This window comes from Eublepharis macularius, chromosome 2, assembly GCF_028583425.1.
Source record: "Eublepharis macularius isolate TG4126 chromosome 2, MPM_Emac_v1.0, whole genome shotgun sequence".
Lineage (NCBI taxonomy): Eukaryota > Metazoa > Chordata > Lepidosauria > Squamata > Eublepharidae > Eublepharis > Eublepharis macularius.
The window spans coordinates 33,008,753-33,031,544 of NC_072791.1; the positions used below are offsets into that span (position 1 = coordinate 33,008,753).

General features: G+C 38.9%; 1 protein-coding gene across 3 annotated transcripts in view; it reads left to right on the forward strand.

The window, feature by feature from the left end:
• The window catches only part of PPP4R3A (protein phosphatase 4 regulatory subunit 3A), a 33,533-nt gene extending 10,969 nt beyond the window's left edge, over window positions 1-22,564 (forward strand). For 2 of the 3 annotated variants that reach the window (XM_054970925.1, XM_054970928.1), the window contains 12 exons: window positions 1,036-1,653; window positions 8,394-8,471; window positions 8,556-8,672; window positions 9,292-9,408; window positions 12,113-12,244; window positions 12,366-12,468; window positions 13,519-13,677; window positions 14,542-14,711; window positions 16,391-16,533; window positions 17,165-17,355; window positions 18,293-18,519; window positions 21,737-22,564. In XM_054970925.1, the coding sequence (XP_054826900.1) occupies window positions 1,036-1,653; window positions 8,394-8,471; window positions 8,556-8,672; window positions 9,292-9,408; window positions 12,113-12,244; window positions 12,366-12,468; window positions 13,519-13,677; window positions 14,542-14,711; window positions 16,391-16,533; window positions 17,165-17,355; window positions 18,293-18,519; window positions 21,737-21,835 (2,154 nt within the window). In that variant the 3' untranslated portion in view covers window positions 21,836-22,564. Of the gene's footprint in view, window positions 1-1,035; window positions 1,654-8,393; window positions 8,472-8,555; window positions 8,673-9,291; window positions 9,409-12,112; window positions 12,245-12,365; window positions 12,469-13,518; window positions 13,678-14,541; window positions 14,712-16,390; window positions 16,534-17,164; window positions 17,356-18,292; window positions 18,520-21,421; window positions 21,488-21,736 lie in introns of all 3 variants that reach the window. The other variant, XM_054970926.1, reaches the window with a different exon arrangement.
• Window positions 22,565-22,792: the final 228 nt, after the last annotated feature.

Sequence of the window (22,792 nt, forward strand, 5' to 3'; positions counted from 1 at the left end):
ACCCCGCTGGCTTGACTTAGTTGCCTGTCAGGGAAGTCCCCGCCAAGCAGTTGAAGTTGGAGTTTAAATGCCCTTTCCCTGCTGCTGTGCAGCGACACGGAAAGGGGCATGTGAACTCCTTGACCTAAAACTTCCCGAAGCGATACAAATAGCTTCGGGAAGCTTTGATTCAGGGTTTCCAAAACGGGCCCAGCATGCTGGGGCTGATTTGGAAATCCCGAATCTTTGCAAATTGGGTCCGATTCGGGTATTTTTCCCAAATCTGAAACCCAAATCGCACACCCCTAGGTTAGACCAGTCAGTGGTAAATGCAAAGTTTTCTTTAATAGCAGTATGGACTTTTTACATGGAATTTGTTGGTGTGTGCACTATGTATTTATAGGGAAAGGATAGTTGTTATAGTGTAGCATTTCACAAATTGTGGTCCAAGGACCTCTGGAGATCCATGAGCAGGGTTTCCCAACCTGTGAGTCCCAAGCTTTTGTATTTTTATCAATTTGTGTGTGCTGTTTTTTTTACATGGGTAACTATACCAAGTAAATTAGGATTTGTGGATCACAGTACCAAAAAGGTTGGGAACCATAATTCGAGGTCTTTGAGCCTTTTGTAGAGATAGAGGATTAGCCCATCTTACAACTATCTGGCTAATGTAAAATGGAACCTTCTCACTTTTCTAGGCATTGGGGCACGGATTCTCTGCTGCAGCACAAGGGGCTGTATTGGCTTCCTCTTCTTTGAAAAAGTGGGAGCTAGTCGAGCTGCTGTAACCCATAGTCACCTAGCCTCCAGATAGTTTTGGAACATTAGCTAGAAAATGTGCTGATTGGTTGCCAGAAACCTATAGCTCAGCTCTAGGAAGTCTTAATTGACTCTGCAGTATCAAGGAGGTACAGCCAGCCCTGTTACAGAACGTAGAAGCCCCTTAACAACTAATAAGAATTAATACTGTCACTTTTCATGGACAAAATCCTGCATAGTAATATGATCTGACATTTGAAGCTGAAAAAGTATCCTAGTTTTCTTACATTTTAATAGGTTCAAGGAAAAGACCCTTCTGTGGACATCACCCAGGACTTGGTGGATGAATCTGAAGAGGAGCGCTTTGATGATATGTCATCACCAGGTCTAGAATTGCCATCTTGTGAATTAAATCGATTAGAGGAAATTGCGGAACTTGTAGCATCTTCACTGCCTTCGCCGTTGCGTCGTGAAAAACTTGCTCTAGCACTGGAAAATGAGGGCTATATTAAAAAGCTCTTAGAAATTTTTCATGTGTGTGAGGACTTGGAAAATATTGAAGGACTGCACCATTTGTACGAAATTATTAAGGGAATCTTCCTTCTGAATAGAACTGCACTTTTTGAAGTCATGTTTTCTGAAGAATGTATAATGGATGTAATTGGATGCCTGGAATATGATCCGTCTTTATCACTGTCACGGAAACACAGGGAGTTTCTAACAAAAACTGCAAAATTTAAAGAAGTTATTCCAATATCAGATCCAGAGCTAAAACAAAAGATACATCAAACATACAGAGTGCAGTATATTCAAGATATGGTTCTACCAACGCCTTCAGTATTTGAGGAAAACATGTTATCAACGCTTCATTCGTTCATTTTTTTTAACAAAGTAGAAATAGTTGGTATGTTACAGGTAAGTCTGCTGCTTTTTTGTTAATCTAGGATGTTGTGCATTGGATATGGATCTTCCTCCTGTGTGGAGGTCTTTGGAGCAGTAATGTTATGTAGAAAGTGCAGATTTGGGGAGCTAGAAATGACAGTACTTAGCTTAATGGCTTCCAGATGTTTGTAGCAAGTCTTCTTTTTGGAGGCTGAGATTTGCCATCTTACTTAACATGATCTGAGTAGTTTCAGCTGTCTACTTCTGTCTCCCTTCCATTATTCTATACCCAGTTTCCTACATACTGCCTGTGAACTCTCAACATAGCAGTATCTTTTTGATTGTAAATATCAAAGTTTCCCAGAAAAAAAAATCATCAAGTGGTTTTTCTGCAGTTGGCTCCATGAGACTAAATCATGTCATGTTCTCTCGCATGCCTTTCCATAGTACCAAGTGTGTGTGGCCACACAAAATGAAATTTATAGTTTTTATCCTGTGAAACTGGTCTTAGCTGATAATTAGCTTTGATAGGTGCCTTCCTTGCTACCTTCTGAAAGCTCTGCGCTTGTGAATGCTGAGTAAAAAGTCAGGATCCAATGTTTGGGGGGTGGAGGGGAGTTAGTGTTTTTGATGGGTCTTCCATATCCATCAATGGTTGTTGAGTTCTCTGAGAACCAAGAAGCTGAAGGGGAGGCAACATTTTGCTTCAGAAAAAAATGAACGGTGAGCTTTCAGTATATACATTTTTTTTGTGAGTCTTTCCCTTATAAAAAGTGTGAAGAAACCTAAAGTATGTGTCAAAATTACATTACATTGTTTAGTGCTGAGTCAGGTCTGCCAGTCTGCATACCTGCTTTTTTCTGAATTCACAGTTTGAATTTCTATAGAACTGCATCTTCCATTTTTTTTTTAATGATGGGCAGGATTGAATTGAAAAGTATGATTAATGGGTGGAAAGTGACTATATGTTGTGAGTGATGTCTCATGATGGGACGTACAAGCTGTGCCCTGTTTTCCTGGGGCCTTTTAAATAATCTACTAGATGTTTACATATACGCTTACATAATTGTGTATTCATGAACTTTATATGTATGTGTATTAAATGAAAGCTAGAATCTTCAGAAATTCACAACACATTCTCTCATATTCTGTAAACAAACGTGTATGAACAGACTTGCAGTGAACTGCCAGTCCTGAATATAGCTGAGTTTGAGAGTATATATGAAACCGAGAGTGTATATCACCTCCGTGCTTACTGCTTATTTTTTCCCATTCAGTTATTCCAACAACATTCAGCATTTTGCGTAACTTGATCATATTATATTTCTGACAGTGTTGGAAACTAGAATATGATTGAGCAAAGCAATAAAAACATACAGTGGTGTGGTTTTGTTTAGTATGTTTATTCATCAGCATGATTCAGTTGATTCTTACACAGTAATACTTTTTTTGCAAGAGATGAGGAAGATTTTCCAGTGCTATATGTGTTTGCGAAAAGTTTTCCATTTCTAAAGTTTTGCTGTTACCTAAAACAAGCAATTAATGCCATCAGCTTGCAGTTTTAGGCAAACTTGGATGTTTCAAAGTTGTAATTAATGTTTTTAGGTGATTATCACTAGACGGCTTGTGAGAGCACGTGTATTGTTGTTTTTTACATTGAGGGTAGGGGGTAAAACCATCAGTGTATATAATAATACAAACTTTAAAATTTAGAGTTATGAATTCATCTGATAGATTACAATATCCCTTCTACCACATGAGAGGAGATCCATAAATAAGAATTTTAGCTTTAGTTTTGATTTGACCTGCGTAGCCAGTCTGTTATGGAATTAGCTGATAATGCAACCTTCATGGACAAGAGTGAAATTCTGTTGAAATAGATGAGTGAATGATCATGTCCATGCAATACATTGCATAGTTCTTTGGGGTGTGGTAAAATTTGGGTGTCAGCCACTTTCAGTGCGTTTATAGTTTTTCTCAAATTCAAACTTTGTAAGGTAAGTGCATGTCATATTGTCTTTACTAGTGTTATTCTAATAAAAATAATTCCCACATAAAACTTTGTATTTGACTATAACATTTGAACTGTATGGTTTTTCTTTTCCTAATCAAGAATTTCAGTTCAAGTGTTTGTTGCTGTTGGAACATAAAATTAGTATGAAGCACTTTCAGAAGTGCTTCATAAATACAAGTCAAAATATACATTAAATCAAATCATGCTCTATTTAGGGCATTGGAAAAATTTTCATTTCTAATTTTTTATATGCTGGGAAATAATGCTAGGAAAGGTGGAAGGCGTTCGGAAAAGAGAGAGACCCAAATGAGGTAGCTTGACTAAATAAAGTAAGTCGCAGCTTCCAGTTTGCAAGATCTGAGCAGGGCTGTTATTGAGAAGATATTTTGGAGGTCATTAATCCATAGAATCATCACAAGTTGGAAGCAGCTTGATGGCATATAATACACACTCAATTTTTCCTAAAACCCCACATCACCTCGTTCAGTTTTTTTCCTTGAGCTTGAATGCCTTTATTGTATGGACTAGACAGCTGTATGTACAGAAACCTCTGCATGCTGCCTTCTTGCACAAGCATTTTCTAGCACAAGGAGGTGCGGGCTCAGTCCCAGGGTCTATATGCTCCCAGGCTTCAGTCATTGGCATCTCCCATTGAATAATCTCAGTTAGCAGGCATTGGAAAAGACCTTTCTCTGAGAACCCAGAGACCTAGTGCTAGTCAGATTAGATTTAGATGGCCTGCAGGGTGGATAAAAATCAATGATTTTTTTAAAAAAAATTAAAAAATCGGATTTTTTTTATTTAAATCGGATTTTTTTGATTTAAATCAGATTTTTTTAAATAAAATGCTTTTTGAGGAAAATATATTACCATCCAAAGGTTATTCCATCATGAAATAAAGATTAGTTTTTAATTATGTAGAATAAGGCTGTATATGTTTAATTTTTTTGGTAAATAAATTCCATTAATCCATTCACAATGCCATGCTCTTCCAGAGGTTTTTGTAAGATTATTGGGCAGTTTCTCTGCCTGCAAGATATTATCACAGATGCTTGGTTTTGCAGTTCTCAAAACTGAATTTGTGTCAGCTCAGCAGAGATCACATGCCTCTTCTTCACAGCAAAAATGTTATAACATGAACAGAGTTGAGAAAAAGACCTTAATCCTATTGTTCTACAAACCTATGAAGACAGAATCAACCCCTCCAGTGCTAAGTTTCAAGAAGTTCAGTGAATAGAAACAATATTTTTCTGATTGTTTGGAGTGGAATAGATCTGCACAAGAAGAAACTTAAGTGTGAGGAGGGAGGGGCAAGCAGTACAAAATGAAAGTGAAACTTTTTGAGCACAATACTGCACAAGTCTTTGGATCTTTTGTGTGTATGACCTGAGGTTTATCACATTCTTTCCTTGGAGGAAAAAACCTATAATGGCAGCAGGCCATAAAAGAGACCCAGTTTGGGAATACTTTAATGAAGTTCCTTTACCTATCGGTAAGGCAGGCATCTACTTGCATATTAAAGGTATACCAGCAAGAATTAGTCTTTATGTAGAAAACTATGATTTAAATCAAGCCTTAATGACTAGTGATTTAAATCGTGATTTAAATCAGTTTGATTTAAATCAAATCCACCCTGATGGCCTGTAATGAAAGGTGAGTGAGTGGAACATTTCATACTGTTACAGGAGCTGTCTTGAACAGGCAGCCTTAGGCATCAGTCTATCTAGGGAAGGCCTAAAATTTATCCTTATCTCTTGAACAATCAGATTAAATAACTAGCAGGGTTGATTAATTGAACATTTTTTAAAAAAAAATCTAGGTTGCATGACTGTCGAGTGATTTGGAAACTTTAGGTCTAAAGGTGAATTTATTTTTTTCCATGAACAGTTGTTTTGCCTCACAGAAGGAAAGAAAAGATTCTGCTTTGTATCACAGGGCAAATAACAATGGGGGAGGGGTAGAGTCACAAAAATGGTGCAGTGGATAAATTACTCTCCCCCATTTTGCACCATGATCTTAGTCATAATCATATAACTACATTTAAATATTAAAATGGTATGAATAGTTCCCCCTTTTTCATGTCTAGTGCTGTCTTAAGCATATATTTTTAGTAGTTGAGTAAGTAAAATTTGAAGTTGAAAATAGAAATTCACCATTGGACCAGGCCAGATATAACTTTAATTTATTATTAATTATAGTTGGAGAACACCAGAGTACCTTGCTATGTATTTATTTATCTTATATACTGCCTCTCCACCTTTTTTAGTGTTTGAGTTGGTTTAAGCTATGATGTGATGCTGATGGTATTGCAGGTTTATCTTGCAAATGTATCAGTCCCCCATCAGGCTATGAAATGTATGTCATGTAATATCAGGTGACTGCAGTGCCATACAGTGAGAACCAGGTTTGATTCCCTGCTTCTCGACTTAAAGCCACCTGGGTGACCTTGGGCCAGTCACAGCTTCTAGGAGCTCTCTCAGCCCCAGCCACCTCACAGGATGATTATTGTTGCAGGGATAATAATAACATACTTTGTAAACCGCTCTGAATGGGTGTTAAGTTATCCTGAAGGGCGGTTTATAAATCAAATGTTGTTGTTACTATAAAAATGTAAGAGCCAGTGTGTGTGTTTCATTCTCCATTGTGTATTCATGTTGAAGCTGGCTTTTAATGGTCATAGCTAAATTTCTGGTTAATAATAATTTTAGTATGATTCTGCATGACTTACTATCTTAATATATAGCTAGATATGTCCACTTTAAGCCTTTGTCTGAAAAGGTTCAAAACAGGGTGTAAACATTTCACTGATGGTGGCCGACACTTATGGTTGCTACCTGTAGCAGTTTGTGCAGCAATAAATGTTTTTCTTTGGAAAAAATAAACTTGTTTGATTTACATAAACCTTTGATTTGCTAAAAGGAACTTCTGAAAAGAACTACTATTTGTCACAAAACTTTATGCATTGAGTATTATGCCAGAGGCACATTAACTGAGAGAGAGGAAAAAACAGTGAGCAAAATTACTAGAGTAAAAAACAAAAGAAATTACTTACCAGGATATGATTTACTGTGGTGGTTTATACAGGAAATTTGTAGCCTAGCCTATTTAAATGCTCAGTGTATTTTTTTTAAAAAAAATTGCAAAAGCCCTAGTGGCCACTTCTGGCACCAGAAAAAGCAGAGCAGTTTGAAAAGCGCATCATTGCTGCTGCTCTGGGCTCCATCCCAACAGAGGTCAGTTTAGCCCACTGGTGCTGGCCTCCACCTCCTGGCTCTGGGTCAGCTTGGTGGGGGCTCTCTGGTTTGGACTGTGGGGAGAGCTGCTTTCCTTTTAAGCTTCCCCATGCAAAGACTTTGCCATGTGTTCATTTTCAGACTTTTAAAAATCAGTCCTGATATCAATCTGTTGATATAAGCGTGTGCAAAAAATTAAAAGGACTGTGACATCACTGATGATGGCAGCACTGAAAATTGCAATTATTTAAGTCACATGCAGAACAAGATAAAGTGACTCTACAACTGTAAATATGCAGAGAGAGGACAGACAAAACTTAGCCATGCCTACCAGTGATGGCCATACTTTTCCCAAGGAGAAGGTGCTAGGGGGAAGAAAGGTGGGAAAGCTGAAGAGTGTTGTGAATAAAGATAGTCTACTAGGGGGTGATAGGGTGAGAAGGAAGCAGGAAAATGGGGGGAGGATTCAAAGTCTGTTGGGCGATGGAAAGAGGAAATAGCATGGGGGAGGGAAATGAGATTCCCCCTCCCTACAAATCCTTTTGGGTTCCTCACTTGTAAATCTTAAAAGTAAGCTGGAGAAAAACAGTCATAGTCTGGGAATTTGGAATTCACAACTGAATTTGAACTAAATTGACTTCTTGATCTGAGCCCTCAGCTGTTATTTTAGCAATATGTAAGTACTGTAGGTAGATGAAATATTTTTGTAAGTGGGGACTAGCCTTTGAAGTTGGTAGGAGTTTACATTTTAAGGGAGAACAGAACTGATTTTTATATCCTGTGCTGTGCCAGCTGCACTGGCTTCCAGTGGAGTTCCGGATCCGGTTCAAGGTGTTAACTTTGGTGTTTAAAGCCCTCCACGGACTGGGACCGGCATACCTTTGGGACCGCCTCTCCCATTACGTCCCTTGCAGGGCGTTACGCTCTGCAGATAAACAACTCCTGGTGGTCCCCAGCCCGAGGGACATCCAGCTGGCCTCCACCAGGGCCAGGGTTTTTTCTGCCCTGGCCCCAGCCTGGTGGAACACTCTCCTGCTGGAGATCTGGGCCCTGCAGGACCTATTACAGTTCCGCAGGGCCTGTAAAACGGAGATGTTCCGCCAGGCCTTTGGTTGAGGACCAGTGGGTGTCTCCTCTTATCCTATCTAAGATCGCTACCTCTTCTATGACTGCCCTCGGCTATGTGTTTTACCCACAGCTATGACTTACGCAGGTCTTTTATTAGTATCCAAAGTAGCCTATGTATAATGGCGCCGGAGTATTTTAATATAAGTTTTTAAATCTGTTTTTAAAGTTGACTATTAATTTATTGTATTTTAATGATAATGTGAGCTGCCCTGAGCCCATTTGTGGGGAGGGTGGGATATAAGTCAAATAAATAAATAATATCATCGTGAAGTACAGTGTTATAACAAGTATCTCCATCTTTGTCCTTTAAGTTTAACAGATTTGTAACTGGAGTGTATGTTGGGTATATTTTAGAATTTGTATTGGTATGCTAAATGGTACACTGATTACTTTTGTAGGAAGATGAAAAATTTTTGACTGAGCTGTTTGCACAACTTACAGATGAAGCTACAGATGAGGAGAAAAGACAAGAATTGGTAAGAATGTTTAAAGTGGGCTTAATAAGGCAGTTGCTACATAATATTTCTCACTAAATAAGTTCTTTCTTTTCTGTATTTCAGGTAAACTTTCTTAAAGAATTTTGTGCATTTTCTCAAACATTGCAACCTCAAAATAGAGATGCTTTTTTCAAAACATTGTCTAACATGGGCATTCTTCCAGCACTAGAAGTCATCCTAGTGAGTTTTCAAGTTTTTAAAAAACATTTATCTTGCTTTTCATCCCCTTCTCTTTATATGTATATGTGGTGGCTGAATAGTTCCAGTTCATGTTGGGGTGGTTTTTCTAGTAGTAAAAGGTGTTATACCCTAAATTATCATACTCCAGCATGATGCTAGTTATTTGTAACAGTAGCTAGGACCAAACTATACTAGATGCCGGAAGTGCTGTAGTCAGAGTTCCCATGTTTGCTTTATTTCTGAAGAGCAGACATGTGGGGCCCTGATCAGGATTGGTAGTGCAGCATGGAGGAGAACCGACCCTGCCCTTCTCCACCATTTCCCTGCCTTGACATGGTCCTGTGGAGATGCTGTTTGCCACATGAGGTCAAACATAACTGGACTCTGTAAGTTACAGATGTATCTGTGTCCCAGTAGGGCAAATGCAAGTTCCATGTGCCAGGTCAATAAAAGAGTAGGGACAAGCTGCATTATGGTTCCCTTTTGGCTGCTTTTTAAACATCTGACCAAAGAACTCCCAGAGTGTTACACGACTGGTGCCTAACCAAGCAAAATAATGAAGAGTTTTAATCTTAAGTCTCCAGCTTAGTTCCATAGCCATGTTTTTGTTTGACTTCAGGGAATGGATGATGCACAAGTGCGAAGCGCGGCTACTGATATATTCTCATATTTGGTTGAATACAACCCATCTATGGTACGAGAATTTGTCATGCAAGAAGCTCAGCAGAATGATGATGTAAGTGGGTTCTAGCAGCAAACGAATGCTTTCATTAATAATTGATGTCTTTTAAAACATTTTTTTGACAACAGTTGTGTTTAGTTATTAGAGTTCAGAGAGATGCTTGTATATTCTTTTACTGAGCGGCATGCTATTGTGTGATCTGGCAGCTAGCAATATTTTTGTGTAATGATAGTTTTTCCGTAATCCTATGGTGCAGATATAATGCTGGCTGCCTGCAAATCACAGCTACAAATTAGGAAAGTGTGCTCCTTTCCCTTACCAGTTTTCACCACGAGTTTTAAATCCTGGTGTTGGGGACCCTAGCTGTCATGAACCACAGCTACCACTGGTGTACATCTATTACTGTATCATGCATGGAGTTATCAGTGGGCTGGTGGGGAGGAATTCTCACAAGAGAACTGATAGGAAAATCTATGAGTGGCAGAGTCTCAGTATTGTTTTAGATAATTACTTTTCTGCTAGGGTTTTTTGGGGGGAGGGTAATCTTTGGGAAGCCCCTGCAGTTGTGGAAATCACTTTCTGTGTTTTAAAAAAAAGGCCATGACAGTATGAAACAGCTTGAGTCTGCTGATAAAAGTATTGCTGGTTGTTGTGGGTTTTCCGGGCTGTATTGCCGTGGTCTTGGCATTGTAGTTCCTGACGTTTCGCCAGCAGCTGTGGCTGGCATCTTCAGAGGTGTAGCACCAAAAGACAGAGATCTCTCAGTGTCACAGTGTGTGTGACACTGAGAGATCTCTGTCTTTTGGTGCTACACCTCTGAAGATGCCAGCCACAGCTGCTGGCGAAACGTCAGGAACTACAATGCCAAGACCACGGCAATACAGCCCGGAAAACCCACAACAACCATCGTTCTCCGGCCGTGAAAGCCTTCGACAATACAAAAGTATTGCTGTTAATGAGCCTTTTAACTCACAACTATATACTGATCCTTTGCATTAGTAGTTTTGAATCATAGTATTTTTTTAGATGATGCAGTGTTTTGTTTTTCCATTGTGTAAATCTTAGGATACGTTTAATAAAAATCTTCATTTTAAATTTTCTTGCCTTTAAAAATAAATCCCACCCAACTGCAAAACATCTGTGATGATACTGGTTGAACGGAGAGGTTATGATACATAGTATGTTAGACCCTGAAACAAATTTTGAAACGGCATTAGCACTTTGGTGAGTTGCTTAGCAAATAAGATGCAGATGCCCCTAATAAGCAATTTGTAGCTAATAATTGTGCCATACCAACTCAGGCGACTCGAGAAAGTTTCTGTGCCAGTCCCTTCCAGTTGTGGCATATTGTGATATCATATGTTATATACCTGGTTGATAGTTACGTAGTCGCAGCAAAGCATCCAGTTTTATATAAATCTGCTTCTAGCAAAGGCCACATTCTATTGATGTCACTCAGCACTAATATTATCTGAGGTAAAACCCATAATACCTTTAATACTTTAACAATAAGATTTATAATTTCTAAACCAGTTTAAAAGGGAGAGGATTGGATATAGACTTCTCCAAATGGCATTCATGAATGCACCTAGCTTCACCTTTTGGCAGCCCCCTGAGAGCCATGTCTAATAGCTGAGAGACCGTTGAGAACAACCTGATATGCCGCACAGGGGCTGCAGTTTGAAGGAAGATACAGCAAAAGTCATCCCCTTGTTTTTGAGTAATTGGTGGAGGGGGTTAACTTTGAGTAAGTGGGCCCCTGACTCAAAAGGCTTTTCAGTGGGCTGCAGAGAGGAGGAGGAGGCGGCAAAGATTTGTTCTGTGATCAAAACTCAGTTGACAGTATTCTGAATCTAACTCGGGTTGCTATATGCTGCATTTTTATCAAATATAAAATGTTTCTTTTAAGGTTTCAATTCCCTGTGTTTTTAAAAAAAACTTCTGTGCACAACTTGGGTTCTGCAGTTAATTCTGGAACTGTGGATCATCTGTAGTGGTACCGAGTGGTTTGATCTTCCCCATGTGCGTGTCCCTCTTGCCTCCCTCACAGAGCAAATAATGGAGAGAAACTAATGCAGCTGGTGCTGGGAACCTTGTCCTCTCTATTCTCTGAATGGGAGAAGGTGAGGAAACTTCCTGCCAGGCCAAGGGTGTTGCATTTTTTGGAGGGGGAAATTCTGCTATATGGTGCTCATTCACACTATGGTGTAGACTGCTTCTGCCTTTTCTGAGTTGAATTCTTGGAGAAAATGCAGAGCAATCTGGTGCTAGCACAGCCTCTCCTGTTTCTGCACAAGCAGGCAGCACTCTGACAATATCTACCCCTTGTAGGAAAGGAGTGCTTCTGTTGGAATGATAAAAAATGAAATGTTTAACAGTATGAAATCCTGGGAAATCGCTTGACTCCTTCCTGAAGATTTTGGTCAGCATCTACAGAACTGCTTCAGGCATGCTCAAGAATACACCAGTGTCCTGTGGGATTTCTAATTTTAACCCTCCCCTGCCTTTGTACTGCAGACTATCCCATGCCTTTTAAAATCCCCCCCCCCCGTTTTAATAATGATTTGCCGTGCAGCATTGAGAGAGGCTGTTATTAAACAAACGCCACAAGTCCACAGCTCCATTTAGTGCACTGAAGTAATTGCACAGTTCTTTGCAGTCTGTCCTTATCTGAATTTTTCTGTTGGTGTTTGTCTCAGTTTGTATCTTACTTGTGACTTAATCTGTTTTGTATTAAATTTTATTTTCTTAAAACCAGGATATCTTACTCATTAACCTCATCATAGAACACATGATTTGTGATACAGATCCTGAACTGGGAGGAGCAGTCCAGCTGATGGGTTTACTACGTACCTTAGTGGATCCAGAAAATATGTTAGCTACTGCCAATGTAAGTAATTATCTGAATATTTTAATGTATGTAGTGATGATACTGGAGGTAGGGGGGCTGGCTCTTAAATACTTTGATTAATGTGCATTGTGTATGAATTAATACCTTTTTTATTCCACAGAAAACAGAAAAAACAGAATTCTTGGGTTTCTTTTACAAGCATTGTATGCATGTTCTCACAGCACCTTTATTGGCCAATACTACGGAGGAAAAACCTAGCAAAGGTGAGATTTGGGAGGGGTTGAATTTTGCCATATTGTCTTAAAGCAAGCAAAGTATCTGTCATGACAGGCGGGACCACTTATGGAGAAGAGGAATTATATATTGCGAGGACTCCAAGGGAGTGGCACGTTCCTGTGCCTGCCTATTGCTAGAAGTAGAGTGCCAGTTTTGTCACAACACTGTTCCAAAGTACAGTATGTAGTACTGACTAGTAATGTTTCATCTATATAGGGAAAGTAAAAGTGCATACTGTGGGACATCCAGCATTAGAAACCACTGGGAATCATTTCTGTGCATAATTCCCTGCTGTACAGTTGGATCCTTCATGTGCTCCCAGCAGATGTGCTTTGAACACCAGGATGGTATAGGGACTATGGGTTTCTAGATGAAATGTTCTTAGGCTGGGTGTGTCTAGCTGTGCTGTGACCTGTAGCACAACTACATACTTCGTGTAGCTGTGAATTTTCTAGAAGTATTCTGCTGCTGCATTGCTCCCAAGGGCCAGATGTGACTGTTGGTTAACAATTCAAGTGTCTTAGTAATCTTTGGTGCATGTGAAAAATCTGTGCACCTTTGCCACCACATATGAGTAGTAGACTTAGCACAGTGTAGAAATGCCACAAGAGTGGATGCCTATCTACCACAGGCCTAAAGGTACTATTTTATTTCTGTTGGAGCATTTCTATGACCCCTTTCTCTTTGAAGGGACCCAAAACAGCTTACATAAAATTCCCAACTACAAAACTGTTTATATAAATAGGATATGCAAAGAAAACACAAACACGACTTGGGCTGATCCTGACCCATCAAGCTGCATGCCTCAGGCTGCAAGCAAATGGCTAAGACCCCTTTTGCTCTCGCGCTTTGGCTCATGTCCAGGGTCTTCTGCCTTTGGCCCCACCCAGGCTAAGTACTTGCAAAGAGAGACTCAAGTCAGCTCAGATAGAACTTGGCTGCCGCTAGGAAGATCTTTCTCACTTCTTGCCCTGCCAGCAGGGCAGGTATGCCTTTCTGCCTCAACAAACCTTTAATTGTGTTGTTCTTTGTTTTAGATGACTTTCAGACAGCACAGCTGTTGGCTTTGATATTAGAATTATTAACCTTCTGCGTGGAACATCATACATATCATATAAAGAACTACATTATTAACAAGGATATCCTTCGAAGAGTGCTAGTATTAATGGCTTCAAAGCATGCTTTCTTGGCATTATGTAAGTACGACAAGGTATCAGTAGTTCATTAATGTTACTGCTAACCAAGTCATTTTTTTTAATTATGAAAAAGCCTCTTTCATAGGCTGACAATATCAGATGTTGTCTTTGTACAACTTTAGACCTGAAAAGGTCACTCTCTATCAGAGCAGCATATGATGTTTTAGGATTGAAATTAAATTTGCCTTTAACCATCTTTTCAGTGTTGCTTTACTTCTACCTAGGTTAAAATCTTACTTAAATCATTAATTACATAATTAAGAACACAGTGGTTTGTTCTGAAGTAGTAAAGAACAAGGAAGAGCAATTTTTAATTCTAAAATCCACTTGTATGATTTGTGTCAGGTTTCATGAGTGTCATTGTGTTGGCTGCTTACGTAGCCCTCTAAATCATCCTTCAAAACATTCCAGTATGAGTATTTCCAAAAGCTCTTGAGAATTTGTTATTCTTATACAGACAGGCCAGAGAAAGTCTCTGATACACACAAATGACACTTCTGCTTAATCCAGACTGCAGGCACCCTTTCCAAGCATTTTTGTAAGGCTGCTTGATGTCTAAACCAATCTTTGTCTTTTTTCATTCTACATTCTGCAACACAGAGAATTCTCTTTACATAACTGTTTCTGATTGTTGTATTTTCCATATTGTACCATGGTCGCCCTTCCGTGTATTGAATTCCTCAGTCTGATAGACTTTGATTGTGCTCTTCTGAATAGCATATTTCTTTCCTCTCTATCATGCTATTTTCACTTTGTTGTGAATGAGTTGTGAGAACCTTCAGAGACTATGACTGATTAAAGTTGAAATCCTGAGGATATGTGCTTCTGAAAAATAATGTGAAAATAACTTTCGGTCTTTGTTAGGTGCTCTGCGTTTTAAAAGAAAGATAATCGGATTGAAGGATGAATTCTACAACCGCTATATAATGAAAAGTTTTTTATTTGAACCGGTAGTCAAAGCATTTCTCAACAATGGATCCCGTTATAATCTGATGAACTCTGCAATTATAGAAATGTTTGAATTCATTAGAGTGGTGAGTATTTCTTTCTAGAAAGAGAGTGGGCAGTGACTGTATTGTACAGGGGAAAGTATCCAGATTACATCTTAAATCTGAGAAGGAAGTAGGAGTTCGTTTTATTTGTTACTTTGCGTAAGACTTCAGCTTGGACAGAATTGGAGAATGAGCAAGTTAGGATAGGACAAAAAATTAAGAGGAAGCAGTGTTTGTGTGCTTGTTGACTGTCAAAGATTGCCTCATTGAAGGAAAAACATAGAGGAGATGCTGTGGGGAGAGCCAGTTTGGTGTAGTGGTTAAGAGTGCAGGAGTCTAATCTGAAGAATCGGGTTTGATTCCCGACTCCTCCACTTGAAGCCAGCTGGGTGACCTTGGGTCAGTCACAGCTCTATTTCTCTCAGCCCCACCCACATCACAGGGTGTTTGTTGTGGGGATAATAATAGCATACTTTGTAAACCGCTCTGAGTGGGTGTTATGTCGTCCTGAAGGGCAGTATATAAATCAATTATTATTATTATTATTATGTTAAGAAGATACTGCCCTCACATTGGTAGCGGTGGAAGCATGGGATGTAATACCTCAGGAAGAGGAGTTCCTAGCAGGTCTTTCAGAATTAGGAATTTAAGCATGACACTGATGGTTTAGCTCTCATGCATCAATTTTTAAGCTGTAGAAGAGTATATAAATGCAAGGGTGAGAAGATCAAGCTGCCTTGGCCTCTGCCATGACAGGCGCTAGCCCAAATGATCAAGAAGAAAGTATCCCAAACAAAGGGCAGGAATGAGTAAAATGCATCTTCTAGATTATAGTCAGACTGAACACAAAGGAGAATCCATCTCTGATGCCGCAGAGTAAGGTATTATCCCTGGCCCTATGGGACCAGAATTCAAGCACCAGGATGATGATTGTCATTGAGGATGGAGACATGTCCTGGCTCTTGGGTCTAACCATTGGTTCTTTTAAATACGTTGTAATTTTACATTTACTATCGTGTTTAAAAATGCGGATATCATTATTAAAGAAAAGTAACAGGTTCACATTGCTGGCTGAGGACACGTTACTCAGAATAGAAGAGTTACAGCTAATTTCTGCTTAGGATCTGTTCTAACGATATGCCAGCAGCTGAATTTCATGCACACGCACACACAAAATCCCCACTCACTAGAGTGGTCTGCATGTTGAAACTAAAAATTTAAGGAACTGTCAGTGTTCCCGCTCATGTAAGAAAAGTATTGAGCGTTCAAGAATTATCTTTATACATTACCCACATGAACCATGTGTATGGATTTGGGGGCCAGGCAGGGTTAAAGTTTGCTGTAGGCATGTTGTTCAGACTGGCCCTCAGCCTAAAGTCTAGCTTGAAAACAATGTGACATACATGTTACAGAAACTTGTTTTTATTCTGGCACTTTGCATGCAATTATATGCCAGGGACTGGTAGAAAAGGGCGTTTTTCTAAAGAAACTTGTTCTAAAGTTATTTTTGATTTTTGTTACATGTTTTTCCTTTACTACATGGTTTCTGTAGTGCAAGCATGAGAACTTTAACATAGCTATTTTTACTGTTGTACATATGGAAGACTGACAATTGAACCAATTAAAACAGCTCCCTTACAGCATTCGAGAGTAGATTTTCGTAGCTTTTCTGTGCTTCTACTTTAACACTTTTAATTGGGAAAAATAACTTTATTTTCTAGGAAGACATAAAATCCTTAACTGCTCATGTAATTGAGAATTACTGGAAAGCACTAGAAGATGTAGATTATGTGCAGACATTCAAAGGTTTGAAATTGCGTTATGAACAACAAAGGGAAAGACAAGATAACCCCAAACTTGACAGGTTAGTGTACACTGAAGTCTTTATTAGGGGTTTCATACTAGATTTTTGAAGAGAAACAAAAAAAAATTTGAACAATAGAACTGGGCTTTTTTATAGTTCTTTTTGAATTAGAAGTGCAAGTGAGGGTGGAAAGTCTTTGTACTACATTAAGAGGATCCTTTTAAAAATATATCAGCACTGTACAAAAGGAGACACATCTCTATAGAACTGCCTCTAAGTATATTGGTAAATAATATCTAGAACATAAGCTAATTTCCCAATACAAAAGAAAGCCTTATATCCCTGGAACCTGTGTTGTGATTCAGTCAGTGTCATCAGCTGTGTCAAATCAGTGAGAGAGAGGACTAAAAAGAGATAGAAATAGTGCCAGGAACATAATTGTATAAGTGATAAATTCATTTCAATGCATATGTGATTTTTAGATCCTTAAGCACATCAGCTTTATATAAAGGAGTTGTTTTATTGTGTAGTTTTTAAAATTTTAAAGGATTAGGTTATGTAGTCTGCGGAAAATGTAAGTTTCACATGATAGTCAACTTATTGAGTTATTTCTTTAGCATTGTATATGTAAATTTAAAACCTCATAATAGTGAGGAGAAACAATTTTGAAAAGTCTTACCTTCTTCCATAGCATGCGTTCCATCTTGAGGAACCATAGGTATCGGAGAGATGCTAGGACCTTGGAGGATGAAGAAGAGATGTGGTTTAATACGGATGAAGATGACCTGGAAGATGGAGAAGCCGTGGTGCCACCCTCTGACAAAAGTAAAAATGATGAAGATATTATGGATCCCATAAGTAAATTTATGGAAAGAAAAAAATGTAAGTCAGTGGAAGCATGGCATGTTTTTGTTTTAAGTAGATTGAATTATTTAGGGAGTCAGTGTGTACAGTTGTGTATTATATCAAAGATCGGTGCAGTTTATGATCTGTTAACTATAGTGAAGAGAGTGGGCCATGAAATAATGTCCTCCCTCCCTTCTTCAGTGCAAATTGCTTTCCCTTCTTCTCTTGGTAGCCATGACCATGGTTAAGGCTGGTATTGGCACTAAACTGATCACCAACCAGAATTGGGTTTTAGCCAGGGTTTTGCAACCTGCTTTTAAATATGGATCACATAGTCCTAGTTGACATCAAATTCTGGTTAGATCAGTGCCAATGGAAACCTTAACCATAGTAAAGACCAGCAGAGAAGAATGAGGAGGCATCTGTAATGTAATGGAAAAGTGGAAAAGCTTGTAAGCTGTTTGTAAGTCTTGGGGACACCAACACTCAGGTTCCTCTTTTTCACCAAGATGCATAGCTTCAGCTGTATAGTTGTTGCAGTCAAGCAGGTGGCAGACTTTTAAAACATTTACTCAAGTTAATGTTATTAATGTTGTGAAGCAATTTATGTGGGGGGGGGACTGAGAAAAGGTATGACTTTCATAAATTGAGCATTTATCAAATAGCTTCATTCATATGAGCAAAGCAAACAGATTTGCAGGCACCTTTTACAACAAATGGATGTGTAGTGCCCATTCATTTGTACATGGCCTCTGAGTTTGTGCTGCATTTGCAGCTGCTGTTAAATTTTAGTAATATGCATGGACAGGTGCTTGTGCACAGCAAAATAAATCTATGACAATAGCTTGTGTTTCTTTTCTAGAAGGCAGTAATAAGCAGGAAGATGAGAAAAATGCAATATGGTTGCTATTCTGTGTTTTAGTTGCAGTTTTCAATAGAACTTCCTTACAATAGTATTTGTTTTAAATTCCAGTTAAAGAAAGTGAAGAAAAAGAGGTCCTTCTGAAAACGAACCTTTCAGGTCGCCAGAGCCCAAGTTTTAAACTTTCCTTCTCTAGTGGTACAAAAGCTAACCTCACCAGCCAGTCATCTGCAACTAATCTGCCTGGGTCTCCTGGGTCACCGGGCTCTCCTGGATCACCAGGATCTCCTGGATCAGTTTCCAAAAGCACATCTCAGATGGCAGCTATAACTACCAAGGTACTGTGTTCACCTAAGTCAAATTGTGTTTGTCATGTCAAAGCAAGACCACCGGTTCTGGAATTTGCCATTCATGTATGCCACCATTCATCTGAGTAGAGTTTAGGTTTTATATTTAACCAAATATACTGTTCTGCTGCTCCAGTGCATGATCCACGGTTGTTGGATAGTGCTGGAATAGTTTGAATATAAATTCAGATAGTCAACTGTACACATGCAGCTTTGACATGCAGTAGGGTCTCACTGAATCCAAAGCAATAACATGCATGTGCTGCCAAATTTAGACTGGAAAACAAAAAGCATCTAAAGTTTCTGTTTATAATATCTGATCATGGTTTGATAAAGAAAATAGATGGCCTGTGTTGCAATTGCTTTCATGTTGCTCCTTGAAAGGGCACTTCTTAGAGGATTTATAATCCATTTTAATTTGTGCAAGTTCTCAAAATAAATAAAAAATAACATACCATCTTAGTACATCATCAATTGTGTAGTCCAGCAAACAGTGAAACGGCATAGCAAAATCAGTTTCTTGCACCCATAGACATTTGCTGAGAAACATGGCTCATTTCATTGGCCCAAGTTTATCCTATCTCTGGTTGCAACAAAAATTCCCAAGACATTTGGCTCTGAAAAGCTCTTTTAGCTGTAGAAATCAGTCTCATTATCTACCTGTTGTATACTTTCATTGCTGGACTTCAAAGAAACAGGAGGAAGATGCTTCTTTAGATAAATAGAGAGAGAATTCAGAAGCATCCTGAAGACATCTTGGGAACGGATCTGTAACCTTGGGACACTTGCAGTATTGGACTTATAAGTTCATTCTCCCCAGCACTTGCCGTTAATATGGCTGCAGTGTTCTGGACCAGTTGAAGTTTCCTAGCTGTCTTCAAAGGGCACACTTCATAAAGTACACTGCAGTAATATGGTGACGTGTCCCCACCATACACAAAGGGGTATAAAATGCACTCTGGCCACAGCCTCCATATCCAAAAGCACTTCCAACTGGTAAACCTGCTCTTTTAGGGTGAGGTAACAACCATGAATAATTGTCTTAACTGGATTAAAGTTTATTTTATTTACCCACTTCCAGTCTATTACTGATCTCAGACCGTCATCTCAGTGATCTTAGTTATTTGCATCTAGAAACTGCCACATTTGCCCAAATGGACAGGAGATTGTGGTGTCAATTGCATACTGCTGACAACCCATTCTTGACAAGTGTCCAGTATAAGTTTTTGAAAGCATAGTTATCCATATATGTTTGGATTCAGTGTGAATTTTCTGCCACTTACTCTCAAGTCATCATTTCTGCTACATCCCATAGCTTCCTTCAAAACATGGGGGGAGGCCCAGGATCTGGAAAAAAAAGGGAAGAGGATGCCTAGGAAGAGCTACTGTGCTCACTGCCAGTGTTAGCTCTTTTATTGCAGGAGTCAAATAGCTAACAAAATCTGCCAAAAAGGTCTCCATGGCAGTCTTGAAATCAGTCGGACCCATAAGGCTCTTACTGAATCTACCACACCTGCAAAGAATCAGCTTCTATAATCCTAATGATAACCAACTGATGACACTGAATTGAGGCACCAGCCTGCCCAGTATTGTGACCTGTCTAACCCCATCCATAATAGACTAGGGCCAAAGTTTTTCTCATGCAAAATGCACTCTGGACTTCCATTTTTACATACACATGTGTATGTATTTATTTTCTGCAGTCATAAGCTTGTATCCAATCACCCCGCTCAGCTAAGGGGGCTGCATTCCGTGTGCTCAAATTGTATTCCATCTGTGCAGGGCAGATCCCACCAACAGAGGACCCACTTGTGCCTTTTGTGGATGGAATGTCCCACTTTAGGGTGAACAGGGTGATTGGATCTAATCCATTATTTCATCTTATTGCCATTCTTGTTAGCTCAGAATTATAGTTTAAGAGCGTTTTGGGGGCAGCTTTAACCATAACACAGTAACAGTCCACATGAATCTTGTATCCATCCTTCATGTGTTGAATGCAAGAGACAGTTGTCTTTTCTTAAGAGCTAGATATCTGGCTTCTATTCTCTGGCAATATAATTGAATTACATCTGAAAATCAGGAACTGTGTTCTAGAGAAGAATAGATGATGATGATGCCATGAAAAAACAAATAAGTATCTTCTGGGCCTGTTCCCTGTGCTTTTTTGGAAGAAAAGCGCCATAAAGGAGACTACTGAATAGACACTACAGTGGTGTTGGTCTTGGTTTTTCAGCATTTTTCCTGTAGGCCTTAATTTTAAAGGGAGCATTGCTAAGCCCCAACGAAGGTCGTAAATACTGCATACGCATATTGGATTTTTTACTATCCTTTTTAATGTCCCTAAATGGTTTATTACATAGTCACTGCGACCAATCTCAAGGATTTCAGCCTTAGCATGCATGCTTTTTAAGTTCTTCATGTCTTTCCTTTGTATGTGTTAAGACCAGGTAGAAATGTCAGGCACAATATGTGGGTTTTTTTTTCAGGACAGCCCATTGTGTGTAGTGTGTCCAGCACTAGCAGCATTTATGTGTATGTGCTCCTTCAGATGTACTGAGTGAGCACATCGAGTGTTGCCTGTTGGTACTGATTCAGACTGGATGGGGCATGAAATAGTTGTAAATGCTCACTATCCTTAATACTGGATTTCTTAATTATGGAGACAAGTGACATAAATCTCTTTATACTAGCCCCAACATAGAAATTATTTTGTGCAGTATAGGGGTTCATTAATGGCCATCTAGTAACGTTTTGTCTTTAAGTTTTCTTGAATCTTGTAACTTGCAAATAATGCATTCATGTGGCTGTTTTGCATGTACATCAAATTACTATAGTTATATAAATGGAAGAGACCACATCATTAAATTATCCTAATTGATAATTCAATTTGAAGGATGTTCCATATTGTCTCTGAAGTACGTCAGATCGCTCATTGCTGCAGTCCAGCCAACTCTCCTAGGTAAAAGCAATTTCCATCTTTGTACAGATAGCAAAATGTTGTCATTACACCTGTTCACCTGTTCCTTCCCAAGTAGGTAGCATTATCTGTTTTAGATGTACTCTCCAAATATTGTCACATCTGTGAAGATTGAAGTTATTAAAACTTCAGTTAGTCAGTATATTAGAACATAGTAAAGCAGTGCTAATATTGGAGTATAGCTAATATTGTTTATAAATCTAATTTTTCTGTTTTACTTAATTTTTTTAGGGAGGCCTAGTAGGGCTTGTAGATTATCCTGACGATGACGACGAAGATGATGAAGAAAGTCTGCCTTTGTCACAAAAAGCAAAGGTTGAGTCATCATAATGACAGTTCTGAAGATCAGTATCAGTTGGGGGGTAAACCTGGTTACCAGAACAGGAAAAGTACGTAATTAAAAACTGCAACCTTTAGTGAATTACTGTGTGTAACACAGATCAGTTTTAAAATGTGGATTCCTGCTAATCAAGTGCCAATTTGAAGGAGCAGAAGAAGAGAATATACTACCCTTAATGAGAATGATATGCCTTTGACCTCTCCAGCTTGGACCACACATTGCCCTTTTCTCAGGGAAGGAAATGGAAAATATATAAAAAGCCAACAGGGCAGGAGTTTAATAGTGGAACTCTGGAATGGCTGGTCAGTTGCTACAATCAGAATATGCTTTCTTGGACCACGTACAAGACTTGAAGGAAAGGCTTTTCTACCATAATTCTTCACTAGCTAAGAATGCCAGCAGTTTCTTTGTATAAAAGAGACCTGCCTTTGAAACCATACATTCTGAACGTTTTAATCAAGCTGCAACAGGCTTAAAAAAACTCTTCGGCGGAGGGCTGACCATAAGTTTTCTTTTTTAAAATGTGTTCCCTTTGCCCTTTAAACTGCAGAATTTTCTTTGGAGGTGGGGGATTTGGCTATCCCTTGATTAAAAGATTGAATGGAATTCTAGATGTGGTCACTTTTTGTGTCATAATTTTATTTTTATTTTGCCCCCTGAGTGTATGCTTAGTTGTTGAGTATATATTTGGGACCATTAAAATTTTTGATGTAATATAATCCCATTGTTGTGCTGGTACCTGTTTCACATGTGAAATTCTGTTCTACATCACAATTCTGAATATGTTTAGGATTTTATGGGAGATGGTATAGTTTTTATTGAAAAAGAACAAATTAATCTTGCCACAATGTGCATACGAAAGCAATACTATTTTGTGACTTAAAATATTTTATATTAAACTTTCCATCATCAATTGTCTTGAAACAATTCAGGGAAATAGGTTGCAT